Source organism: Ctenocephalides felis, unplaced genomic scaffold (assembly GCF_003426905.1).
Source record: "Ctenocephalides felis isolate EL2017-DRISC unplaced genomic scaffold, ASM342690v1 CF-g0.4_SCAFFOLD_00845, whole genome shotgun sequence".
Lineage (NCBI taxonomy): Eukaryota > Metazoa > Arthropoda > Insecta > Siphonaptera > Pulicidae > Ctenocephalides > Ctenocephalides felis.
In genome coordinates this window covers 4,754,009-4,776,912 of record NW_020536999.1, presented here as the reverse complement: position 1 = coordinate 4,776,912, position 22,904 = coordinate 4,754,009, and the positions used below count along the sequence as shown (strand labels likewise).

At 28.3% G+C, this 22,904-nt stretch overlaps 1 protein-coding gene across 1 annotated transcript in view; it reads right to left on the bottom strand.

The window, feature by feature from the left end:
- LOC113370600 (fizzy-related protein homolog) overlaps positions 1–15,864 on the bottom strand; it is a 33,421-nt gene extending 17,557 nt beyond the window's left edge. Inside the window, exons 1-2 of the mRNA XM_026611295.1 lie at positions 15,627–15,864; positions 9,015–9,395 (exon numbers count right to left, since the gene is read on the bottom strand). Coding sequence (XP_026467080.1) covers positions 9,015–9,375 — 361 coding nt within the window. The 5' untranslated portion in view covers positions 9,376–9,395; positions 15,627–15,864. The remainder of the gene's footprint in view (positions 1–9,014; positions 9,396–15,626) is intronic.
- Between the last annotated feature and the right edge of the window lie 7,040 nt (positions 15,865–22,904).

Here is a 22,904-nt window from a genome sequence, read left to right as displayed (position 1 = left end):
ATTTTGTCACGAGTATGTTATTTCCATCATATATAATTTAGTTTTACCGTTAAGAATTTGACAGTTTTTTATTTTGTATTATGTATTGTTATGTTATGAATTATATTATGTTATGTGTTATATATCATATATTAGTATATTTATATTATTATAATATGTATATTAAAATTGTATTTTTAATTCCTCCTGGAGCTACTCTGTGGGTTATACGATAAATAAATAAATAAATAAATATACTGAAACCAATATTGGCAAATAGATATGGTTGCAATTAGATTTTTAGTGAGCTCATGTTGTTTTTTTGAGACAAACTTTTCCAGGCAGTTTACAACATTTTTTGGACAACCTTGAAAATTTGCACAAAATTTACAATATATTCAGATAACCTATGAAATCTCTAGACAATTTACACCAATTTTAGACAATCTACAGTATTTTCAAAATAATCTACAATATTTCAAATCATAAAATAGCCAAAAAATTCTTAAACAAAATAATTATATTGTAAAAGTATGTATACTTATTAAATTGTTAATAAGTTAAAATCTATAAAGTTTGTAAAATATTGACATAAGTCTTATTATAATACCATTATACTGACGGCTTGTAAAATAAATAAATAAATAAATAAACTTTAGACTATCGATGTCTTGTTACGTAATTTACAACATTTTCACACAATTTCCAAGAATTCCAAACAATTCGCAAAATTTTCGAAACAATCTGCAACATTTTAGACAATAAATGAACATTGGTAGACAAATTAGGTCATTTTCAGGCAATTTACAATATTATAAGACAATCTACACTAATTTCAAACAATCTACCACATTTTCAGACAATCAACACCAACTTCAAACAGTCTACCACATTTTCAGACAATTTGCAACAATTCCAGACTATCTGCGAAATTTTAGACAATTTATAACATTTTTAGACAATTTGCAACATCTTAGACAATTTACAATATTTCAAACAATCTACCACATTTTCAGACAATTTGCAACAATTCCAGACAATCTCAAAAATTTTAGACAATTTACAACATTTTCAGACAGACAATCTACAATTTTTAAGACAATTTACAACATTTTTAGACAATCTACACCAATTTCAAACAATCTACCACATTTTAGAAAATTTACAACAATTTCAGACAATCTACAAAATTTTGGACAATTTATAACATTTTCAAGCAACCTATAAAATTTCTAAACAATTTACATCAATTTCAGACAACCTATAATATTTTCAAAACAATCTACAATATTTCAGACAATTTATGACTTATTTACGTAGTTTACAACATTTTCGGACAATTTACATCAATTTCAGACAACCTACATAATTTGCACAAAATTTACAACATTTTCACGCAACCTATAAAATTTTTAGACAATCTACAGCACTTTAAAAACAATCTACAATATTTAATTCATGACTTGTATACGTAATTTACAACATTTTCAGAAAATTTACCTCACTGTCAGACAATCTAAACCATTTACAAACAATCTACCACATTTTAAGACCATTTGCAACATTTGCAGACAATTTACACCAATTTCAAACAATTTACAACGTTTGCAGATTGTTTATAAGATTTGTGGTCAATTTATAACATTTTTAAACAATTTACAACATTTTCAGACAAATTGCAACAATTTTAGACAATCTGCAGAATTTTCTAAACAATCTACAATATTTTAGACAATTTATGACTAGTTTACATAATTTACAACATTTTCAAACAATTTACGTCTTTTTGAGATAATTTACCACATTTTCAAACAATTTACGTCGTCCTCAGAAATTTTACCACATTTCCAAACAATTCACAACATTTTGAGACAACTTATAAAATTTTCAGACAATTTACATTAATTTAAGACAATCTACGGCATTTTCAAAACAATGTACAATATTTTAGACAATTTATGACTTGTTTACGTAATTTACAACATTTTCAGACAATCTACACCAATTTCAAACAATCTACCACATTTTCAAACAATTTACCTACCACATTTTCAGACAATTTGCAATAACTCCAGACAATCTACAAAATTTTAGACAATTTAGAACATTTTTAGACAATTTACAAAAAATGCAAAAAATTAACACCAATTTCTAACAATCTACCACATTTTCAAGAAATTTGCAACAATGGCCGACAATCTACAAAATTTTAGACAATTTACAACATTTTTAGACAATCTACCACATTTTGAGACAATTTACACCAATTTCAAACAATTTACAACGTTTGCAGATTGTTTATAACATTTGTGGTCAATTTATAACATTTTCAGACAACCTATAAAATTTTTAGATAATCTACAGCATTTTCAAAACAATCTACAATATTTTATACAATTTATGACTAGTTTACATAATTTACAACATTTTCGGATAATTTACATCAATTTCAGACAACCTACATAATTTGCACAAAATTTACAACATTTTCATGCAACCTATAAATAAATAAATAAATAAATAAATAAATAAATAAATAAATAAATAAATAAATAAATAAATAAATAAAAAATAAAATTTTTAGACAATCTACAGCACAATATTTTGGACAATTTATGACTTGTTCACGCAATTTACAACATTTTCAGACAATTTACACCAATTTCCAACAATCTACCACATTTTCAAGCAATTTGCAACAATTCCAGACAGTCTGCAAATTTTTAGAAAATTTATAACATTTTTAGACAATCTACCACATTTTCAGACAATTTGCAACATTTTAGACAATTCATAACATTTTAGACAATTTACAGCATTTTTAGGCAATTTACACCAATTTCAAACAATTTACATCGTTTTCAGACAACCTACACCAATTTCAAACAATTCTACAATCACCACATTTTAAAACCATTTGCAACATTTGCAGATATTTTCAAAATTTTAGACAATTTACAACATTTTTAGACATTCTACAACATTGTCAGACAATTTACAATATTTTTAGACAATCTACACCAATTCCGGATAATCTACCAGATTTTTAGATAATTTACAACATTTTTAGACAATTTACAATATTTTCAGACAGTTTACGTCATCTTCAGACAATTTACAACATTTGCAGATAGTTTATAACATTTTAAGACAATTTACATCATTTTCAAACAATCTACCACATTTTCAAACAATTAACAACATTTGCAGATAGTTTATAACACTTTTAGACAATTTACAACAATTCCTGACAATCTGCAAAATTTTCACATCATTTTTAAACAAATTTAATCCTCAATTTTAAGTAAAAAAGTAATCAACTTAAAATAAAATCTACTCTTAATTATGAAAACAATATCGTATTTATAAAATTTTTTTTGTTATAATTTATTTTTGTTAATGTCTTATTTACAAAATTGATATGTGCAAAAAAATACAAAAAAAATACAATAAATTGAATATAAAATGAAAGAAATTAAAAATAAAAATAAAATAAAAACAGTAATACAAAAATAATAACATAAATGAAAAAATGACCTCAAATTAATAAAAACTGTCTTATATTTATAAAAAATCCCCAAATTCTTATAAATATTTTCGACAAATTCTCACTTAGAAGTTTTACTTCAAAAAATTATAAAATGACTGCCATTTTACAAACCGCTTACCTTAAACATTATCGGATTTAAATATTTCATTGTAGCATTGTAAAAGGAATTTATAGGGTTCTGACCCCATACGAAAAGAATAAATTAAAATTCATTTTGTACGCGTTGAGGAAGAAAAGGAATTGCATTACACGGTATTTTTTATTAAATTAAATAAATAAATATATATATATATATATATATATATATATATATATATATATATTTGTACCTAGAGGCAGTTGTCCGTAGAAGGATTGAACTATGAGCACGCGCTGGTTATAAATTATTCATGATTCATTATTTCCACAGAATGCAGAACATCGTTCAAAAATTCATATATCATCAATGGTAGAAAAATGTTGTCAAAATTATAAAAATGTTCTCGAATATATAAACTTATGTTTTCATTGTTCTCAAATTTGGAATAATGATCTCAAACTTGGAAAACTGTCGTCGAAGTTATAGAATTTTTTTCGATGATAAAATGACATTATCAAATTTATGAAATCGTTCTAGAATTTATAAAAAATATTTTCGATGATGGAAAAGTCTGGATGGATGGAAAATTTGAAAATAAAATTTATTTAAAAATGATTTATAATTTTTATATAAGCCCTTAAATTTATAATAATCGTTTTTAAATATAGAAAATACTCAAATTTAAAGAAATCGTTCTCAAATTTAAGAAAACGTTCCCAATAATGAAATTGTATTCTCATTTTTTAAAAATTTATTCATATTTATAAAAATCGTTCTCAAACTTAACAAAACGTTGCCAGTGATGGAATTGCATTCTCACTTTTGAAAAATTTATTCATAATCATAAAAATCGTTCTCAAACTTAACAAAACGCTCCCAATGATGGAATTGCATTCTCATTTTTGAAAAACGTCTTCGATTTTTATAAAAATCGTTCTCAAATTTAACAAAACGCTCCCAATGATGAAATTGAATTCTCATTTTTAAAAAAAGTCTTCAAAGTTATAAAAATCGTTCTCAAATTTAACAAAACGTTCATAATGATAGATAGAATTGCATTCTCATATTTAAAAAACGTCTTCAAATTCATAAAAATCGTTTGCAATGATAAAAATGTTATCAACGTTTTCAAATTTAACTAGTTGGTTTGGTATTTAGCCTTGAGGCAAGTTACATGAACTTCCCGATATGTGTAAATAATCGACTTAATAAAAAAAAGTGTAAATAATATTCTTTATCAATCCTACTTTGAAGAAAACGATAATAATTTTAGCAAACTTTGACGAATTTGTAAAATTAAACTACTTTTCGTAAGGCCATAATATTACAGTAAGTTCTATAAGACCATGATGTATATCGCCAAAAAAAAGTGCCATGAAAATCGGCTTAAATTTTTTTTCAACAGTTAATTACAAGAAAACGGCTCGGTAGATTTTCACCTAAAATTAATGAGTATCATTCCCAACTAATATCTTTCGAACAGTTTCTGATATTTTAAAATCGGTTCGGTAGGACGAGCTTAAATGTGTACGAAAAGTTTTTTCGAATTACAAAGAAACGGCTTGTCAGATCGTTGCACAAAACTGACAAACGATAGTCCTTACCGAAATACATCAAATGGCTTTTAAATTTCTAAAATCGGTTCAGGCGTTTTTGAGAAAACGTCGATCAAAAGTCTAATTTTGACAAATGCCAAAAAGACCATACTGATTTTTGCAAACTTTGACGAATTTTTAAAGCTGAACCAGTTGTCGTAGGGCCGTAATATTTTAGTATGATCTAGAAGACTATGGTATCTATCGTCAAAAAAATAATCATAAAAATCGTCGAATTTTTTTTTAAAAAAACTTTATTACAAGAAAACGGCCCGGCCGATCTCTACCAAAAACTAATCAGCACGATTCCCAACCAATATCTTTCGAACGGTTTTTGAATTTTCAAAATCGATTCAGAATTGCGGGCTAAAACGTAGACGAAAAATTTTTCACTTTTCTGCCATTTATAAAGAAACGGCTTGGCCGATCGTCGCACAAAACTGACAAAAAATAGTTCTTGTCGAGATACATCGAATGGCTTTTAAATTTTTGAAATCGACCCAGCCGTTTTCGAGGAAACGTCGATTTACGGCAAAAAATCTGTTCACATACACACACACACACACACACACATACTTTTTCCAAATTTGGTCTCATTCGACTCAGAATGGCTTGTAAACGTCGAGAAAACATAAAATTAGCGAATCGGATTTTTTGATGAAAACATAAACTTCTCCTTCGGGAAGTTAAAAAAACGTCCTCAAATTGATATGAACGTCCTCAAACAAAAAAAGAAAATTCAAATTTAAGAAAATCAGTCGCAAAGTTAACAAAACGCACCTAATGTTGAAATTGCATTCTTAAATTTAAAAAACATCTTCAAATTTATATTTTTACAAGATTTTAATGATAAAGAATGTTCTCAAATTTATAAAAACGTTCTCGAATATATAAAAATCGTGTTAATTGATAGTAAAACGTTTTCAAATTTTGAAAACCGTCCTCGAATTTATAGAAATAGTTTTCAAAAATGAAAAAACATTCCCAAATTTATAAAACGGTCTCGATATTATTATAATATAAAAGTCGTTTTCGATGATGGCATAATGGTCTCAATTTTATGAAAGTTGTTATCAAATTTTGAAAATATATAAAAAGATTACTCAATTTTATAAAAATCGTTCTCAAAGTTAACAAAACGTTGCCAAGGTTGAAATTGCGTTCTTAAATTTAAAAAATGTACTTAAATTTATAAAAAACTAAAATTTATTAAAACGTTCCCAAATTTAGAAAATCAGCCCCTCCAATTTATAGACATAGTTTTCAATGATAAACATTCTCAAATTTACAAAAACATTATCAAAATCAAAAAACCGTCTTCGAATATATAGAAACAGTTTTCAATGATAAAAAACAATCTAAATTTTATAAAAACATTATCGAATTCATAAAAACGCTCTCGATCTTATAAAAATCGTTTGCAATGATTAAATAATGTTCTCAAATTTATAAAAACGATCTGGAATTTAGAAAACATCCCTTGAATTTATAGAGATAGTTTTCAATGAACGATCTCGATCTTATAAAAATCATTTTCGAATATTTTATATTCGAAACTAAAAAAATAGTTTTCATTGATAAAAAAACATACTCAAATTTATAAAAATGTTATGAAAATTATAAAAACGTCAACAAATTTAAAAAAATCGCTTTAATAACAGAAAAATCTCATCAAACCTCATACAAATATTTTCCAATTTAGAAAACAATCCTCGATTTGAATGATAAAAAAAATATTCTGAAAATTATAAATATTTTATAAGTTGCTAAATAAGTTTTGGGTAATGTTATAGTTCTTATAAACAATTATAATTTATTATAAAAAAATGTTATAATTAAAACCTTTATAATTTATCCAAGGAATCCGGAACTCCAAGGATTTTGCTTACACGAACAACAATAAACAAACACAAACAATTCCGATAAGAAAAATGATAATACGTTGAAAGAATTCGAAAAATTATTTATTTAATTAGTTAGTAATAATTATAAAAAAATGAGAAGATTATGATGAATGTTGGAATTGTCGAGACATGCGAATACTTGTCGTGTGCCATATCAGTTTGCATAGGATTTTATTTTAATTTGATTTAATTAATAAAATCGTAATTAGATAGATAGATAGATAGAGTATATATATATATATATATATATATATATATATATATATATATAACATGATTTCTTCATTGATTTAATATGTCTATATTTACTTCTTAGATGTGGGGCTTAGTACACTACCTTGAGGATACTCCTGAATGAATTTTCATGAGCCCACATATAAAACTATTTATTTATTTATGTATTTATTCATAAGCAAGCCGTAATCAATAATAACACAGGCCAACAAAAAAAAGTTTTTTTTTTGGTGCCTCAAATGTTAGAGCTGATTCTTATAGTATTTTTTGCGCTGATTTCAAAGCTGCAAACCATTTTTTTGTATCAGCTCTAGTTTTTGAGATACAAAGAAGTTTGCCGAAACCTGGTCCATTCGAGGTCGTCACGGAAAAGAACTTTTCACAGTGTCTACTAATGTCCCAACTAAGGCCGGATGGGTCTTGTAAGTTTGTATGTACGAGTAGTCATATCTCATTAAAATAACATTCGGAATTGTATTACTCTTTTGTACTTTCGTTCCTTATATTAGGTGCGCAACTAAGTTCTCGCTGTTTGTCAGTATATGGCTCTATCAGTAAGGGTTGGTCGATTTTGACAAATCCAAAACGTCTTGAAGCAAGCTTAGAGTAAGTAAACAAACTGCTGCGACACATAATTGATTTCGTTTTTGCATTATATACTTCTGGTTAAGTGAATATGTCCAATTTTATGCCAAACAATCGTTATTTGCGAGGAGTGTTGATTTTCGTCTTCCATTCAAAAAAAACGGGAACTCAAGTGCATCGAGACCTACGGAAATGTTGCTCTGAGCGAAACAACATGCCGTGAAGGGTTTTGTCGCTTCAAAAATGGTGATTTTGATGTTGACGACCACCCTCGTGAAAGAAGGCCAAAACCTTCAAAAACGCTGAATTGAAGGCCTTGTTCGAAGAGGATTCGTGCCAAACTCAAGAAGATCTTGCTTTAGAATTAGGAGTTACCCATCAAATCATTTCCAAGCTATAGCATGCGTCGGGGATGATTTAGAAGCAAGAAACTTCGGTTTCTTGTGAGTTGAAGCCAAGAGACGTCGAGCGTCATTTTTTCGCCTATAAACAACTGATCCAGCGGCGAGAAAAGAAGAGGTTCTTCATCACATCGTGACAGGTGATAAAAAATGAATACATTACAGCAATCCAAAGACGAGAAAATCTCGGTTTGGCCGAATATTCACTGCGAAGGTTATGCTCTACATATGGTGGGACCAGGTCGGTGTTATTTGTTATGAGCTGTTGAAACCGAGTGAAACCATCACTGGAGAATTGTATCGAACTCAATTGATGCATTTTTTTATAATAAAGTTACATTTTCATCGAAAAAAACAGCGAGAACTTAGTTGCGCACCTAATATCGTAAAATATATCATATATATCGTATCTTGAAAACTAAAGCTCATAGAAAAAAACCAATGTCATTTTTGAAATCAGCGCCCCAAATATACTTAAAAACAGCATTAAAATCGTTTGCACCATTTTCTTTGTTGACCTGTGTAATAGATTATTTCAGGCTCTTGTCAATTGATTTTGAAATGATTTTGTTCAGTAACTCATAATCTATGGTAATAAAAATCAATTAGGGAGTTCCACAAGGTTGTATCAAAAGCTCAATCAACAAAATTTTAACAAAAAATTTTTTTTTAAATTAGCCAACTCACCATCACAGTCCCTTATCTTCTTAGCCCCTCCATTACCCCCATTTGCAGTACCAGGTTGCTGGTTTTCATTGCCCCTTCCTGCTCCAGAGCCTGCCAAAGAAGCGGCAAGGGCGCCCCTCCGCCAGGCCTCCGGCGCCCTTTGGGGGATAAATCTGTCGAAGCCCCCTTTTCTAGGAGATGCCCTTTTCAGTGCCAACAGTGTCGTAGGGTTCATCCCCGACGTTTGTGTTTGATGATTCGGTATTATCGTAGAAGAATTTGTGGCTGAGGGCACTGAGGGCACCTGAAAAAGGGCGCGCGCCACGTGCGATTGGGGCGAGCATTGGCGTAGGAGGCGCTTTTCGTATTCGGGACTGAACATCGTGCTGGGGAGATAAGGGTCTGAAAAAAATAAAAAAAAAAGATAAAATTAAATCGAATTTTGAAAAAAAAAGAGTGCGCGTAAGGTTCACACACGATTGACGTAAAACTTATTTGCTACTGTACAAGATGGCATTTAAGTAAAAATAAATGCATCATATAACGATTTTGAATAACGTTTATCAGTAATATGGTAACACTCGTGATGCACACATTTATTAGTGTCAACCATTATACACATTTATATAATGATAAATTATAAATTATATATTTATAATGTCATTAAAAATATGTATAATATTTAAAAACAATAATGTAATTAAAATCATACTTCAAATTTGACTGATCGGTTTGTCATTGTAATTAGTATTTAGGACTTGAGAAATGAAAGACATTAGAGAAATGAAGTGATTGCTGATTAATAACTTCTATAATATTCGTTCACACAGTGGATTATGTTAAACAACGCCCAAACAAATATTGTTTTCGCAATTTCACTCAGCATTTAATAATTGCTTTTGAAGAACTTCATGTAATTAAAATTAACATACATTCATTGACTGTTTGTATTTTTTTTACTTTTTCACTGGCGATATAATCTCATTCTCTGAACAGCTGTAATAACTGTCTTGTCTAAAAAATATTTTCCATTTCAATAACTTCAAACATTTATAAAAACTACGAATAATATAGAAATTATTTCTAATCAATAAACTTACGTTTAGTACACGGCACAAATGTTTAATTTGTTTTATTGTTTTTAAGGAACAGGGTAAAATATTATTCTGATTCAGGCATTTTTCATTAAATCAAAATTTGTACTACGATGTAACTTTAAAATGTTTATTTATCTATGCCGATTTCCTTGTTGATCTCGGTACGCATACAACGACAGATCTCTATTCACATACGCGACGACTAATCACAATCGACCCGTGTAGAAATGATATCATTGAGAGCGAATGACTTTTTAAAATGCTGTAATCATAGTATAGCACATTTTAATATGTCTACTACAGATACAGAAATTAAAATCGATGAGTTTTCTAACAAATATTTGAGATGTTTCAAATTTTATGATAAAAGTACCCTCTAGAAACTATATATGTGTTCCGTGCTGATAGAGTAAAGATTAGATTTTTTTAAAAATAGTTGTAGATATTTTAGAAAGTTGTAATTTTAGTATGTTATACTCTAATATGTCTACTATCCTAACAAATACTAAAACTGATATGTAATCTAATAAATATTCGAGATATTCAACATTTCATAATAAAAGTGCCCTCTAAAAACTAAGTATGTGTTCCGTCCTGAAACAGTAAAGTGTAGATTTTTTTTTAAATAATTCTGTATATTTTAGAACGTTGTAATTTTAGTATGTTATACTCTGAAATGTCTACTATCCTAACAAATACTAAAATCGACGAGTTTTCTAACAAATATTTAAGATATTTAAATTTTATGAAAAAAGTACACTCTAGAATTTATATACATATGTGATATTAAGTGACACGCTGAAGGAGTAAAGTTTAAAAATTTATTGTAATTTTTGTATTTGTTTTAGAATGTTGTAATTTTAGTATGTTATATTATTAGTTAGTATGTTATATTTATCCATTGGCACTCGACTCTTATCTTATCTTATCTGCCGTAACGCTCTTCCTTTGCATTTGTACGAATTTACACCCTAGTCGCGCCTAAAGAAGTTTTACTTCAAAAAAATACTTTCACTCTAGTTTACAATATTTGTAATATTTATTAATTTGTCCATTCCTGGTATAATAACTATCGATTATTATTCGACACGAGCCACGTTAATTATATAATATTTTTTTTATTATTTAGCTAATAATTATTCCAAGAATATTTGCTTATGAGGTCATTCTATACAAAAGTGCATACACAGACACTTATGTTTTTGCAAATGTGCAACTGTTGCACTTTTATGCAACAAGAAATTAAATATGATTACGAAATAGAAAAGAAATTTTTATTTCTTTATAATATATTAAAAGATCTATTTGGAAATGTAATTCAAATCAAAATATTTGGTCTATCTGCAAATTACATTTCTCATTTAACGAGTTTCTCTATTAGTATAAATAAATGTTGTATTTGTAGATAAGTAAGTAATGTTTGTGTTATCGTTAGCAAATAGTATTAATATTATTTTTATCTTTTACATTAATCTTAGAAATTAGTTATTAGTCAGCAAATTTATCAGTTTTAGGAATCAGACGCATAGTTTTGTAGATAAATCGATAGATTTCATATCGAAACTATAATTGAGTAGTAGACTATATAATATATATATATATATATATATATATATATATATATAATTTATTTTTTATAATGACCGGCTGGGCCTTATAAAATTTTCTAACTTCCCAAAGAAAAGGAATGTTTTCGCCATAAAATACGAATTTGATAATTTTATGTTTTCCCGTGGTTTCTAAATGGTTTGATAGTGAAAATAGAAAAAGTATGTGCGTGAGTATATGTAGAATAAGGACAATACGGTTTAACACTTCCGCATTTTCTTTTTCCAAAACAGCCTTTGGTTTTTTATTCGTGGGAGGAGGCTCTAGAATGCTATTCTTTCGCATATTCTAGGGTTTTTGGCCCTTGGTGATACGTGGTAATAGTTAGAATTACGTCACCTCCCTTAACACGTGTATTTTTAGTATCTAGACAAATCGTAACATTCATGTGATATTTCGTGACATTTGGTGAAGCCCCCGAAAGAATCTGGTGTAATTCCCCAATCCCAACGCCGTTTATATGTTCTATCACGTAGTGCACTAAAAAGTGGGCACACGTAAGAAAACTTGCTCCGGTTCTTGAAAGGCAAAAAGTCTTCAAACCGTTCGAAAGATATCAGTTGGGAATCCGGATGCTTAGCTAAACGATGATAATAAAATATTATAGGCATATGAGAAGTAGTGGAATTAGTAGAATAGTTACTGTAATTTTATTAATACTCATCATCAAGCCGATTACTTACTCATATGGGGAAGTTCATGAAACTTTCCATAATATAGAAATATGAAAATATGGAAAATTGTATATTAACCTAATAAAACTTCTGGTGGATATATTTAAGACAAACGCTTCATCCGTACTTAAAACAGACTTGATATAACGTTTTCTCTGTTTGTTCAAGTGCACACAATAAATTTCTATATTTGTCGAATATGGTATATAGAATTTCTCACAGTATCATCGTGTACATATAATATTTAGTTTTTGTCCGTTGTTCTATTTCTGTAATTTCATCATTCATTCATCCATTCATTAAAATATGACTCGAATATATTTCTTTCCATCATTTGACACGGTCTAATTGTGTGCACTGAGAACGGTATTTGAAATTTTACGCTTTTTCAACTAACGGACATATGATGATGATCAAGACCGATGCCTTCGATATGAGAAACTCTAGAATTGATAGTCGAAATGAACCTAAGGAAATATTATAGGCCTATGGGAAATACAACAATGATTGGATTCGAATCCGCAAGGGAGAAGTCTAAATTTCCTCAAAAATCGATCATGTGATTCATGGACGGACCTCAAAACCATAACATAACGACCAAATTTTATAAAAGGGTGCAGTCTAATTTTTTAATTTTCAATTATTCTAAATAAACCACTTCTCACAGCCTTATGATATTTTAGGATATTCGTTTGACTAGCAACTCTTTAACTATGCAAAGTTTCAAGTTTGAAGTTTCAAAATCTCAGAGGAGTAAAGATGTCTAAAATGGCAAAATGTTAGAAAAACTATGTGTAAGTGGCATTTTGTATTTTGTTTTATTATTATTTTAATAATAATAACCAAGCACCGTGCCGTAAGGCAAATTGCTGGAACTTCCCGTACAAAAATTATTTAAAAAAAATCGATTTTTGAGAACTTTGAAATTTTTGAACAAAATGTTTTGGAAAATTTGGATTTTTTGTTTATATTCGGGTTTTTGGGCCTTTTTGTAATGCAATCGTGCTTCGTAGCTGGTTTAGAGACGAAATATCGAAGCGCGTAGGCGCCTGATAATACGATGTACATATGTCTAGTGTTCATTTTTGACGGCCAAATGGCATTTTTTGCACGTTTTTTACCCGACCTCCGAAACCGCTGGACCTGCCTTCCCAAAAATTTAATCAGTTTTGCATTTTGTTAATACAAGTAAAAATTTTTGTTAGTACAAATAAAATGTTAATACAAATAAAATGTTTTTTGAATCATCCTAATGGGACGCTCTGTTCTCTCAAGTACTGAATTACCATTTTTATCTCTATTTGCCCCGTATCTCCGAAACGACTAAACCTGCCTTTGCCAAAAACTAATCAGAACGTCTTCTTATCAATAGAAATCGAATATTTTTTGAATCATTCAAATCGGTTGATCGATACTCCGGAAAACGACGACGAAAAATTGTATCCACACATAGACACACGCTCACACACACACATCAATTTTGCCAAAATGTTCAGAAACTGTTGAAACTTAAAGATATAAAGAAAGAGTTAATAATAAATAAATTAATTAAAGGAAGTTAATAATAAATAAATTAATTATTCAGTTTTTGTAGGCCTATGATGTTTTAGTACATTGTATACGATCGATAACTTTTATATAAATAAAATTTGACAATATATAAGAGTAATATATAACAATAACTTTCTTATAGTTTGCTCTAAAAATTAATTTTAGTATGGGCACTTATTATCATTTATAAAAACTTTCAAAATACTGAAACGCTTGGACTAATAAAAGTTTGTCGTTGCCTCCCGGACAATGGAAAAATGATTCCTTGAATTATGTTTTATTGATTTTTATTTTTAAAAATGATTGATATATAATAAAACATTCTTTTTAAATTAAATACTTTTTATTCGTAAAGTATTCTGTTCTATTAATGCGTTTTTTTTTGTTTTTTTGCTCCTCAATAAGCTTATTCACTGAAGAAGGGTCAAATTGGGTCACGAAACGTATGAAAAACTATTAATCTTAAGAAATTAATTTAATTTTGCTTCAAATGTTGGCTAGAAAATCGGAAAAATTGTATGAGTGTTTTTTTTTAGAAATTTATTTGAAATTCATACGTTTCGACTAACATCTTAGCCTTCATGGATTGAGTATATCAGTTTTAATAATTAATCTAACAAGAAAGTAAATGATATGTAAGAATAAAAAAATAATAATATTGAACTAATCTGAAAACATTTATTGGTATTCTTATATATATATATATATATATATATACATATTAGCAACTAAATGATGGCTAGGATGCTAGCCGAAACGTATAAATTTCAAATTAATTGTAGAAAAAACATTCTTACATTTTTTATTGATTTTATATTTCATATTACTTATTCTACATTTTATAATATATATAAATATATATTATGTGTTACATGGAGTGGTCCTCAATATGGATATTTTAAAATTTCTTTGCTCCCAAGGGCTCAGATGCTACCAAATTGATAAAAAAAATCATTGATTAAATTGCAGGCTATATAAATGTTAATATTAAGATCTAAACCTTTCAGAGTTTTTTTTAATCAATTTGGAAGCATTTGAGCCCCTGGAAGCAAAGAAATTCGAGAACATCCATATTAAGGACCACCCTAGATATGTATATATATTTTATAAATAAAAAATTAATCTAACCATTGAAAATATACATTAAGAGGTGCTAAAAATATTTAATAAATTGATAAATATTAAAATATATATATGCATATATTATATTTTACTCAATTTTGTAATTTTTGTACTAGTTTGTGTAAAACTTTTGATTTTTGATAATTATAAATGCAGCAATCCTTTCTGATGTAAAAGTCTTGTATCACAAATCAAATTTTAAGCCTATTTTTAATATTTAACAACATTTTGCGCAATATTTACAAATTAAATGGCTTTTACTACGTATATACATGTTTGTATTTAAAAAATGAAGTCATTAAACTTAGGGCATTTAAATGGCCATTTTGACATTTTACAAAACATCATTTTGCATCAAAATTTATACAAATTTATACTAAACTAGGTTCAAAAACGTGTAAAACTTGAACAAAAACTAAATCCGAATAATAATTTTACATAATTTAGTACAAAATCGAGCAAAAACCAAATTTTATAAATTTTATACTTTTAGGTTAAGCATCTGTCAAACTCGATGCAAAATCAATAGTTTTCGGGTCAATAGTTTTATTTAAAAATATTGTGTGTACAAAATTACTTACATTAAAGTCTTGTAAACGATATCGTCCTTTTTTTCGGAGTCCTTTTCCACACTTGAACACAAAATAAAAAATTGTATTTGACAATTATAACAAACACATAACTAGTCCTTGCACAAACAATTTTCTGTCATTATAAAAAATATTTATATATTTTACAAAACACGTAAAACGTAAAATTATCTATATATACATTTAATATCCATTTATATAAAGGTTTTTAGTATCAAATATAAATGTGAATTATATAAATGGAAGCACTTGAAACAAGTCACATATTTTTGTTGCATACAGTAATAACTAGTAATAGGTAATAATTATTAATTATTTATTATTGTTTTTAGAGTATTTTTACAGCACTTTGAGTAATGTTTTTGATAATTATAGTTAAAACACAAGAACAATCCGTCGGCATCAACGTTTTTATCAATACTAAAATGCTTGTATGGGGCAGCTGTTCACTTTGAGAGAGCGTTGTGAAGCTGGCAACACTAATGTCGTTATGATTTGAAATTTTGAAAATTTAACAGTAATTTTGTTAAAAACAATTTAAATGCTTTTGTACTTATGGAGGAATTGATAATAAACAATTTTTATATAAATTTTTAACGTACATGTTAGTATTTAGGTAAAACTTGTGGTAAACCCATACACTAGGTACACGACTTTATACCTACTTTAAGACTTGCTAGGTGTATATTAGTATTTTAATATAATAAACCTAATATTGAAGTGTATATTTTATACTTACAAGTGCATTTTAAAGAGTTTTTCCAAACTTATTGTAAATATTTTGTACTAATTTCAACTTCTATGACGTTGCCAACTTCAGGTCGGCAGCCATTTTGTGTCGATCTGTCAAAATGTTGAAACAAATTAAATAATTTAAGTTTTTATATAAATAATTTTTTATTTGTACAAAATAGTGTTCAAATTTAATTATTCAATATATTTTAGTGCGTTTCAGATAAGTATATACCAAGATTTGTAAAATATAACATAATAATATTTCTAAGATGTAATATAATAATTTTTGACAGGTTATATACACAAAATCGTAAATAACTTCAATAATTTATGTATTTATACACAAATAATTTGTTATTCATGCCAAATTATGCTCAAGAAGTATTATTTATCATATACCTGAGTGTTGCAGATAAGGATAAACCTCGACATGATTCATAACCTAACTTTCTTCAAACTTGATTTGTTTTTAATAAATCACTTTTTATATATTCCAGAAATGTCCTGCAAATTTTATACAGCACCTACAAATCAAAGGCGTACTTGATGTTAAATAAATAATTATATCAAATATATCGAACAAGATTAACATTGTAAGACATAATATAATAATTTTTGATAGGTTAAATACACAAAATTGTAAATAACTTCAACAATTTATGAGTTTATACACAAATAATTTGTTATCCATGCAAAATTATGCTCAAAAAGTATTATTTATCATATACCTGAGTGTTGCAGATAAGGATAAACCCAGACATGATTCATAACCTAACTTTCTTTAAACTTGATTTGTTTGTCATAAATCACTTTTTGTATCTTCCAGAAATGTCGTGCAAATTTTGTACAGCATCTACAAATCAAAGACGTACTTGATGTTAAATAAATAATTATATCAAATATATTGAACAAGATTAATGGTTACACAAAAACAGACGATTACAGTTTGTGTACAGACGTAAAGATGAAATGAATGGTGAAAATCCTTAGCACTAACTTTAATAACTAAATATATATATATATATATATATATATATATATATATAAAAGGATAAGCCAGAATTTGATGTTAACGTGATTTGTCACCTGCTTTACAATGTAATTTAAACCGTTATTTGTATCTATTATCTATTAACAATAATATCCCTTATTTGGCCTTCTAATTCTGTTTAACATCATAGACTGAGTTTTAGTTAAGTAAATAAATAAAACTATATACCTGTTGCTTATCTGCAATGATAATACTAAATTACTTATAAGATTTAAATACTTGTGTAAATACATGATTCATCGAAGTGTTTCAAAAGCAGTAAATTTATATGTTTAATTTATAGATTAAAACATAAATAAGGGATTAAATCAATAGTAAATTAAGTAGTTATGAATATTATTGTATAAAGTTAGGAGTAATTTTTAAGAGACAATTTATAAATATGTGCTTTATTTTTAACAAATATTGTATTGGATTAATTTTTATTATATAAAATATTTTAAATTTAATTAGGATGTGGAAGACATGAAATGGTAATTATATAATTAGAAATATAAATGTATATTTATATTAATATATATATATATATATATATATATATATATATAATTTGTTATATGTATTGCTAGATTTATTTATAAGGTGTTTGATATGTTTGCCACGATTTAAATAACATATTAATAGACACATTGATTACATTATTACTTTATTGAAACTTCGATACACCTATTTATATATTTATCAACACTTAATTTAGTACTGTGTGTATAATAAAATTATTGATATATTTAAATAAATTCCCGCTTTAATAATTTAATTAAATTGTTTATCAATTGATACATTTATTTATTTATCTATAACATATTTGCTGATATAATTAACTTGATTAAATAATTATAATTATCAAAATTGATAAATTTTACAAAATTTATAATTTCAAGAACCATAAAAAATAATCAAAAATCATCAATATTGAGGAGAAATCATAAAAATGACTATAAATCGTCAATTGTAATCAACAAGTATCAAAATTGATAAAAAATCATTAACAATTATTGAGAATCATAAGAGATTATCATAAATTATCAATTATAATCAAGAATTTCCAAAATTTATCAAGAATTAATTGAAGAAGAATCATTTCTATCATTATTTATAATTAAAAAACATCATTTTGAAAGAGCTAAGTATTCGAATTGAATGATTCAAAAAACTTTTTGCTTGTGTTGACAAAATAATTGCTTTTGAAAAAAATTTTTTTTTGTATATCGAAATTTTTTCAGATTTTATTAACTTCCCGAAGGAGAAGTTTGTTTTCATCATAGATAAGTAAACATCAAAAAATCCGATTTGCTAATTTTATGTTTTCTTGACGTTTCAAGCCATTCTGAATCGAATGAGACCAAATTTGGAAAAAGTATGTGTGTGTATGTGAACAGATTTTTTGCCCTAAATCGGCGTTTTCTCAAAAACTGCTGGACCGATCTCAAAAATTTAAAAGCCATTAGATGTATCTCGATGAGAACTAGCGTTTGTCAGTTTTGCGCTACGATCGGCAGAGCCGTTTCTCTGTAAATTGCAGAAAAGTGAAAAATGTTTCGTCCACGTTTTAACCCGCAATTCTTAATCGATTTTAAAAATCGAAAAACCGTTCGAAAGATATTGCTTGGGAATCGTGCTGATTAGTTTTTGGTAGAAATTGGCCGGGCCGTTTCCTTGTAATGTTAAATATTTTACGATTTTCATTATTATTTTTTTGACGGTAGATACCATAGTCTTATAGATCATACGTTTTCATATTTTATATATACATTTCATTTGACTATTTCATTAATATAATATCTATATATAATTAAAAATATCTTTATACATAACTCTTCAGTCTTCTTTGTCTTCAATTTTCTTATAGTATTTTTTTATTTTTCTTTTAAAATTATCGTCATCATTGGTCATCTTAGTCTGGCAATTCGTTATATATTTTGCTAGCACTCAATATGACATTTCCTCTCAATTTATTAACTTCCCGTAGGGTAAGTTATAGTAATCGTCCAAAAATCGAAATCAAAAATTTTTACATTTCTCGACGTTTTGAAGGTTTTTGAACATTTTGGCATACTTCAGAAAAAATGGATGTGTGTGTGTGTGTGTGTGTGTGTGTGTGTTTTGTATGTCCGCTTTTTTTCGTCCACGTTTTCGGGCGCACGGATCAACCGATTTGAATGGTTTAAAAAACATTCGATTCCTATTGATAGGGAGATGTGCTGATTAGTTTTTGGCAAAGGCAGGTCCAGCCGTTACGGAGATATGGAGCAAAGAGTGCAAAAAATAGAAAGCGAATTTTTGAGAGAACGGATCAACCGATTTGAATGGTTTAAAAAACATTCGATTCCTATTGATAGGGAGATGTGCTGATTAGTTTTTGGCAAAGGTAGGCCCAGAGGTTTCGGAGTTACAGAGCTAAATTTAAAAAAAATGGCTGTTTTTGAGAGAACTAAGCGTCCGATTTAAATGATTCAAAGAACTTTCTGCTTTTTTCAACAAAACAATTGATTTTGGAAAAAAAAATTTTTTGATTCTAATTTTTTTCAAAAAAATTTTTTTGTAATTTTGGACTAAAAATTCAAAAAATCACCCAAGCTAAGCACAGTCTAAGCGCCACTCTGGTACAAATGTTTACCCAAGTGCGTTTAGACTGTTTGTGTACTGGAGCACTTTTCCAATTTTGTGAAAATTATTGAAAAATGTGAAAATGCCGCCAAGCTGAGCACAGTATAAGTGAAAATATCGCACAGAATTATTGCAAATGCGTTTAGACTGTGACTATGCTGGAGCACTTTTTCAATTTTGTGGAAATTTGGCAACTATTTTTTTTTTTGAAATTTGATTCGAAATGAAATGACGATTGTTAATGTTCTGGAGGTGATAAATTGATTTATTTATAATTAACTTTCGTAGGGTAAGTTATAGTAATCGCACAAAAATCGAAAATGAAAATTTTTATATAACTTTACGTTTCAAAGGTTTCTGAATATATTGGCATACCTTAGAGAAAATTGATGTATGTGTGTGTATGTGTGTGTGTGCGTGCATTTGTGTGTGTTCAGATACAAATTTTCGTCGACGATTTCGGGAATCGGGATGAAGCAATTTGAATAATTCAAAAACATTTTACTTGCATTATCAAGATGAAGATTTGATGAAATTTTTATGAAATTAGGTCTAGCGGTTTCAGAGATCTAGTAAAAAAAGTAAAAAAAAATAACATTTGGCGGTCAACAATAATCATTAGACATTAGACATATGCACATCAAATTATCAGATATTTTATAGAGATTTTAACATGAGTATACATTTTGTTAACATTCCTATGGGTTCCGTACCAATGCTTATGCGTTAGACAGCGACGCGGCGCTTACGCGCTTCGATATTTAGTCTCTATGCATTAAAGCAGTACGATTGCTTTGAAAAAAAGTTCAGAATTTCCAAAATATTTCAAAATAAATTTTTCAACAAAAGTAAGTTTTTGTCAAAAATTTATATAGTTCCTCAAAAATCTATTTTTTTTTAGAGTAAATTTTTTTAAAAATGTTAATCTTTTCAAAAAAAAAATAATTTTTGGTACGGGAAGTTCCAGCAATTTGCCTTAAGGCACGATGCCATGCGCCCCACTAGTTCTTTCTATTGTGTTCAATGTGAAAATTGTTGTGTTGTCTAGTGTAGTGTTCATGTATATCTTGATTTGTGTCTATTGTTGCACTTGTTTTAATTCGGTTAAATTTCATTTTGCGTATTAGTTTGCATTTCTCTATTTTAATTATGTTATTTAGTGAATGATTATTTGTTTCTCTCTATAAGTATTTGGTGGGTGTTAGATGTGGAAATTTTATGCTATTTTTGTGGCTTTATTCATTATTCTCTGTATGTCATTTAGGTTAGCTTTTTATTTATAATCATGAAAAACGATCAACAATAGTAAAAAAAAAATTATATCTTTTTTTTATAAACACAAAAAAATGATCAGGAATGATAAAAAATCAGAAGTAGAGAAAATTTGAATTCCGTTAACCGTTAAACTAATTCATCTTCCTCCCGTCGGATGTCTCTACCGTTTTTCCTTTCTCTACAAACGTCCTTGCCGAAAGTCCCGTCGCCGTCACCGCGTCGCTAGTAGTCACTCATTGTTTTGTTATGGCCGTACGCGGCCCGTCTCTTTTTCTTTACAAATCAACCCTTAAACTGCATTAAATCACCCTTCACAAATCCTCTATCCCTCACCATTCAACTCATTTATCTCCATCGAATCATTTCGAATCGTTTTCGAAATTGCGAAATCGTGAACATTTTGCAAAAGTGGAAAGTTCTGTCTGCCTCCGTGTGTCTTGTTCTCTTACCTGTGTTGTCTCAGTGTCAATAAACTCTTGTTAATAAGAGTTGGTAGAGATACAACGAGTAGAGAGTCGAGGAATAATATTATTCTTGTTCAAATTGTTTAAATTCATGGCGGATTTGTTAAATATGGTGCTTGCAATAACTGCTGTTTTTTGTGACGATTTAACAATAGTGAAAGGAGGATAAAAGTTAATAGTGCGCTGTGAAGGATACCTACAGACAGATTTACCTGTTAATGTAAGTCACTTTTTTTTGTTTGACATTTGCAGGATTCTTTTTGCAAGATTTGCATTGACTCTGTTAGAAAAATGTTGAGGTTAAACAAAGTTTTATGTCATCATCAGTGTAAATTTATAAATGACATTACTTGCCTAATAAACTAGTGGTGTATGGCATAGTGCCTTAAGGCAAATTGCTGAAACTTCCATTATTATAAATACTGTAACTTTCATTATTCGTATTTTATAGACGAAATATAAGAAATTCTGAACTTTTTTCAAAGCAATCGTGCTGCTTTAACTGCATAGAGACGAAATATCGAAGCGCGTAAGCGCCGCGTCTAACGGATAAACATTGGTACGGAACCCATAGGAATGTAAACAAAATTTATACCTATTGTTAAAATCTCTATAAAGTATCTAATAATTTGATGTGCATATGTCTAATGATCATTTTTAACCGCCGAATGGTATTTTTTTAACTTTTTTCATTAGATCTCCGAAACCGCTAGACCTGCCTTCATGAAAATTTGATCAATTCTTCATCTTGTCAATACAAGTAGAATGTTTTTTGAATGATTCAAATCGGATGCTTAGTTCTCTCAAAAACTGCTATTTTTTGCACATTTAGCTCCGTATCTTCGAAACCGCTGGATTTGCCTTTGCCAAAAACTAATCAGCACATCTTCCTATCAATAGGAATCGATTGTTTGTTGAATCATTCCAATCGGATGCTTCGGAAAGGCCGGATCTGCTTTTGCCAAAAACTAATCAGCACATCTCCTTATCAATAGGAATCGATTGCTTTTTGAATCATTCAAATCAGATGCTTAGTTCTCTCAAAAACTCAATTTCTATTTTCTGCACTCTTTGCTTCGTATCTCCGTAACGGCTGGACCTGCCTTCACCAAAAAACTAATCAGGACATCTCCCTAT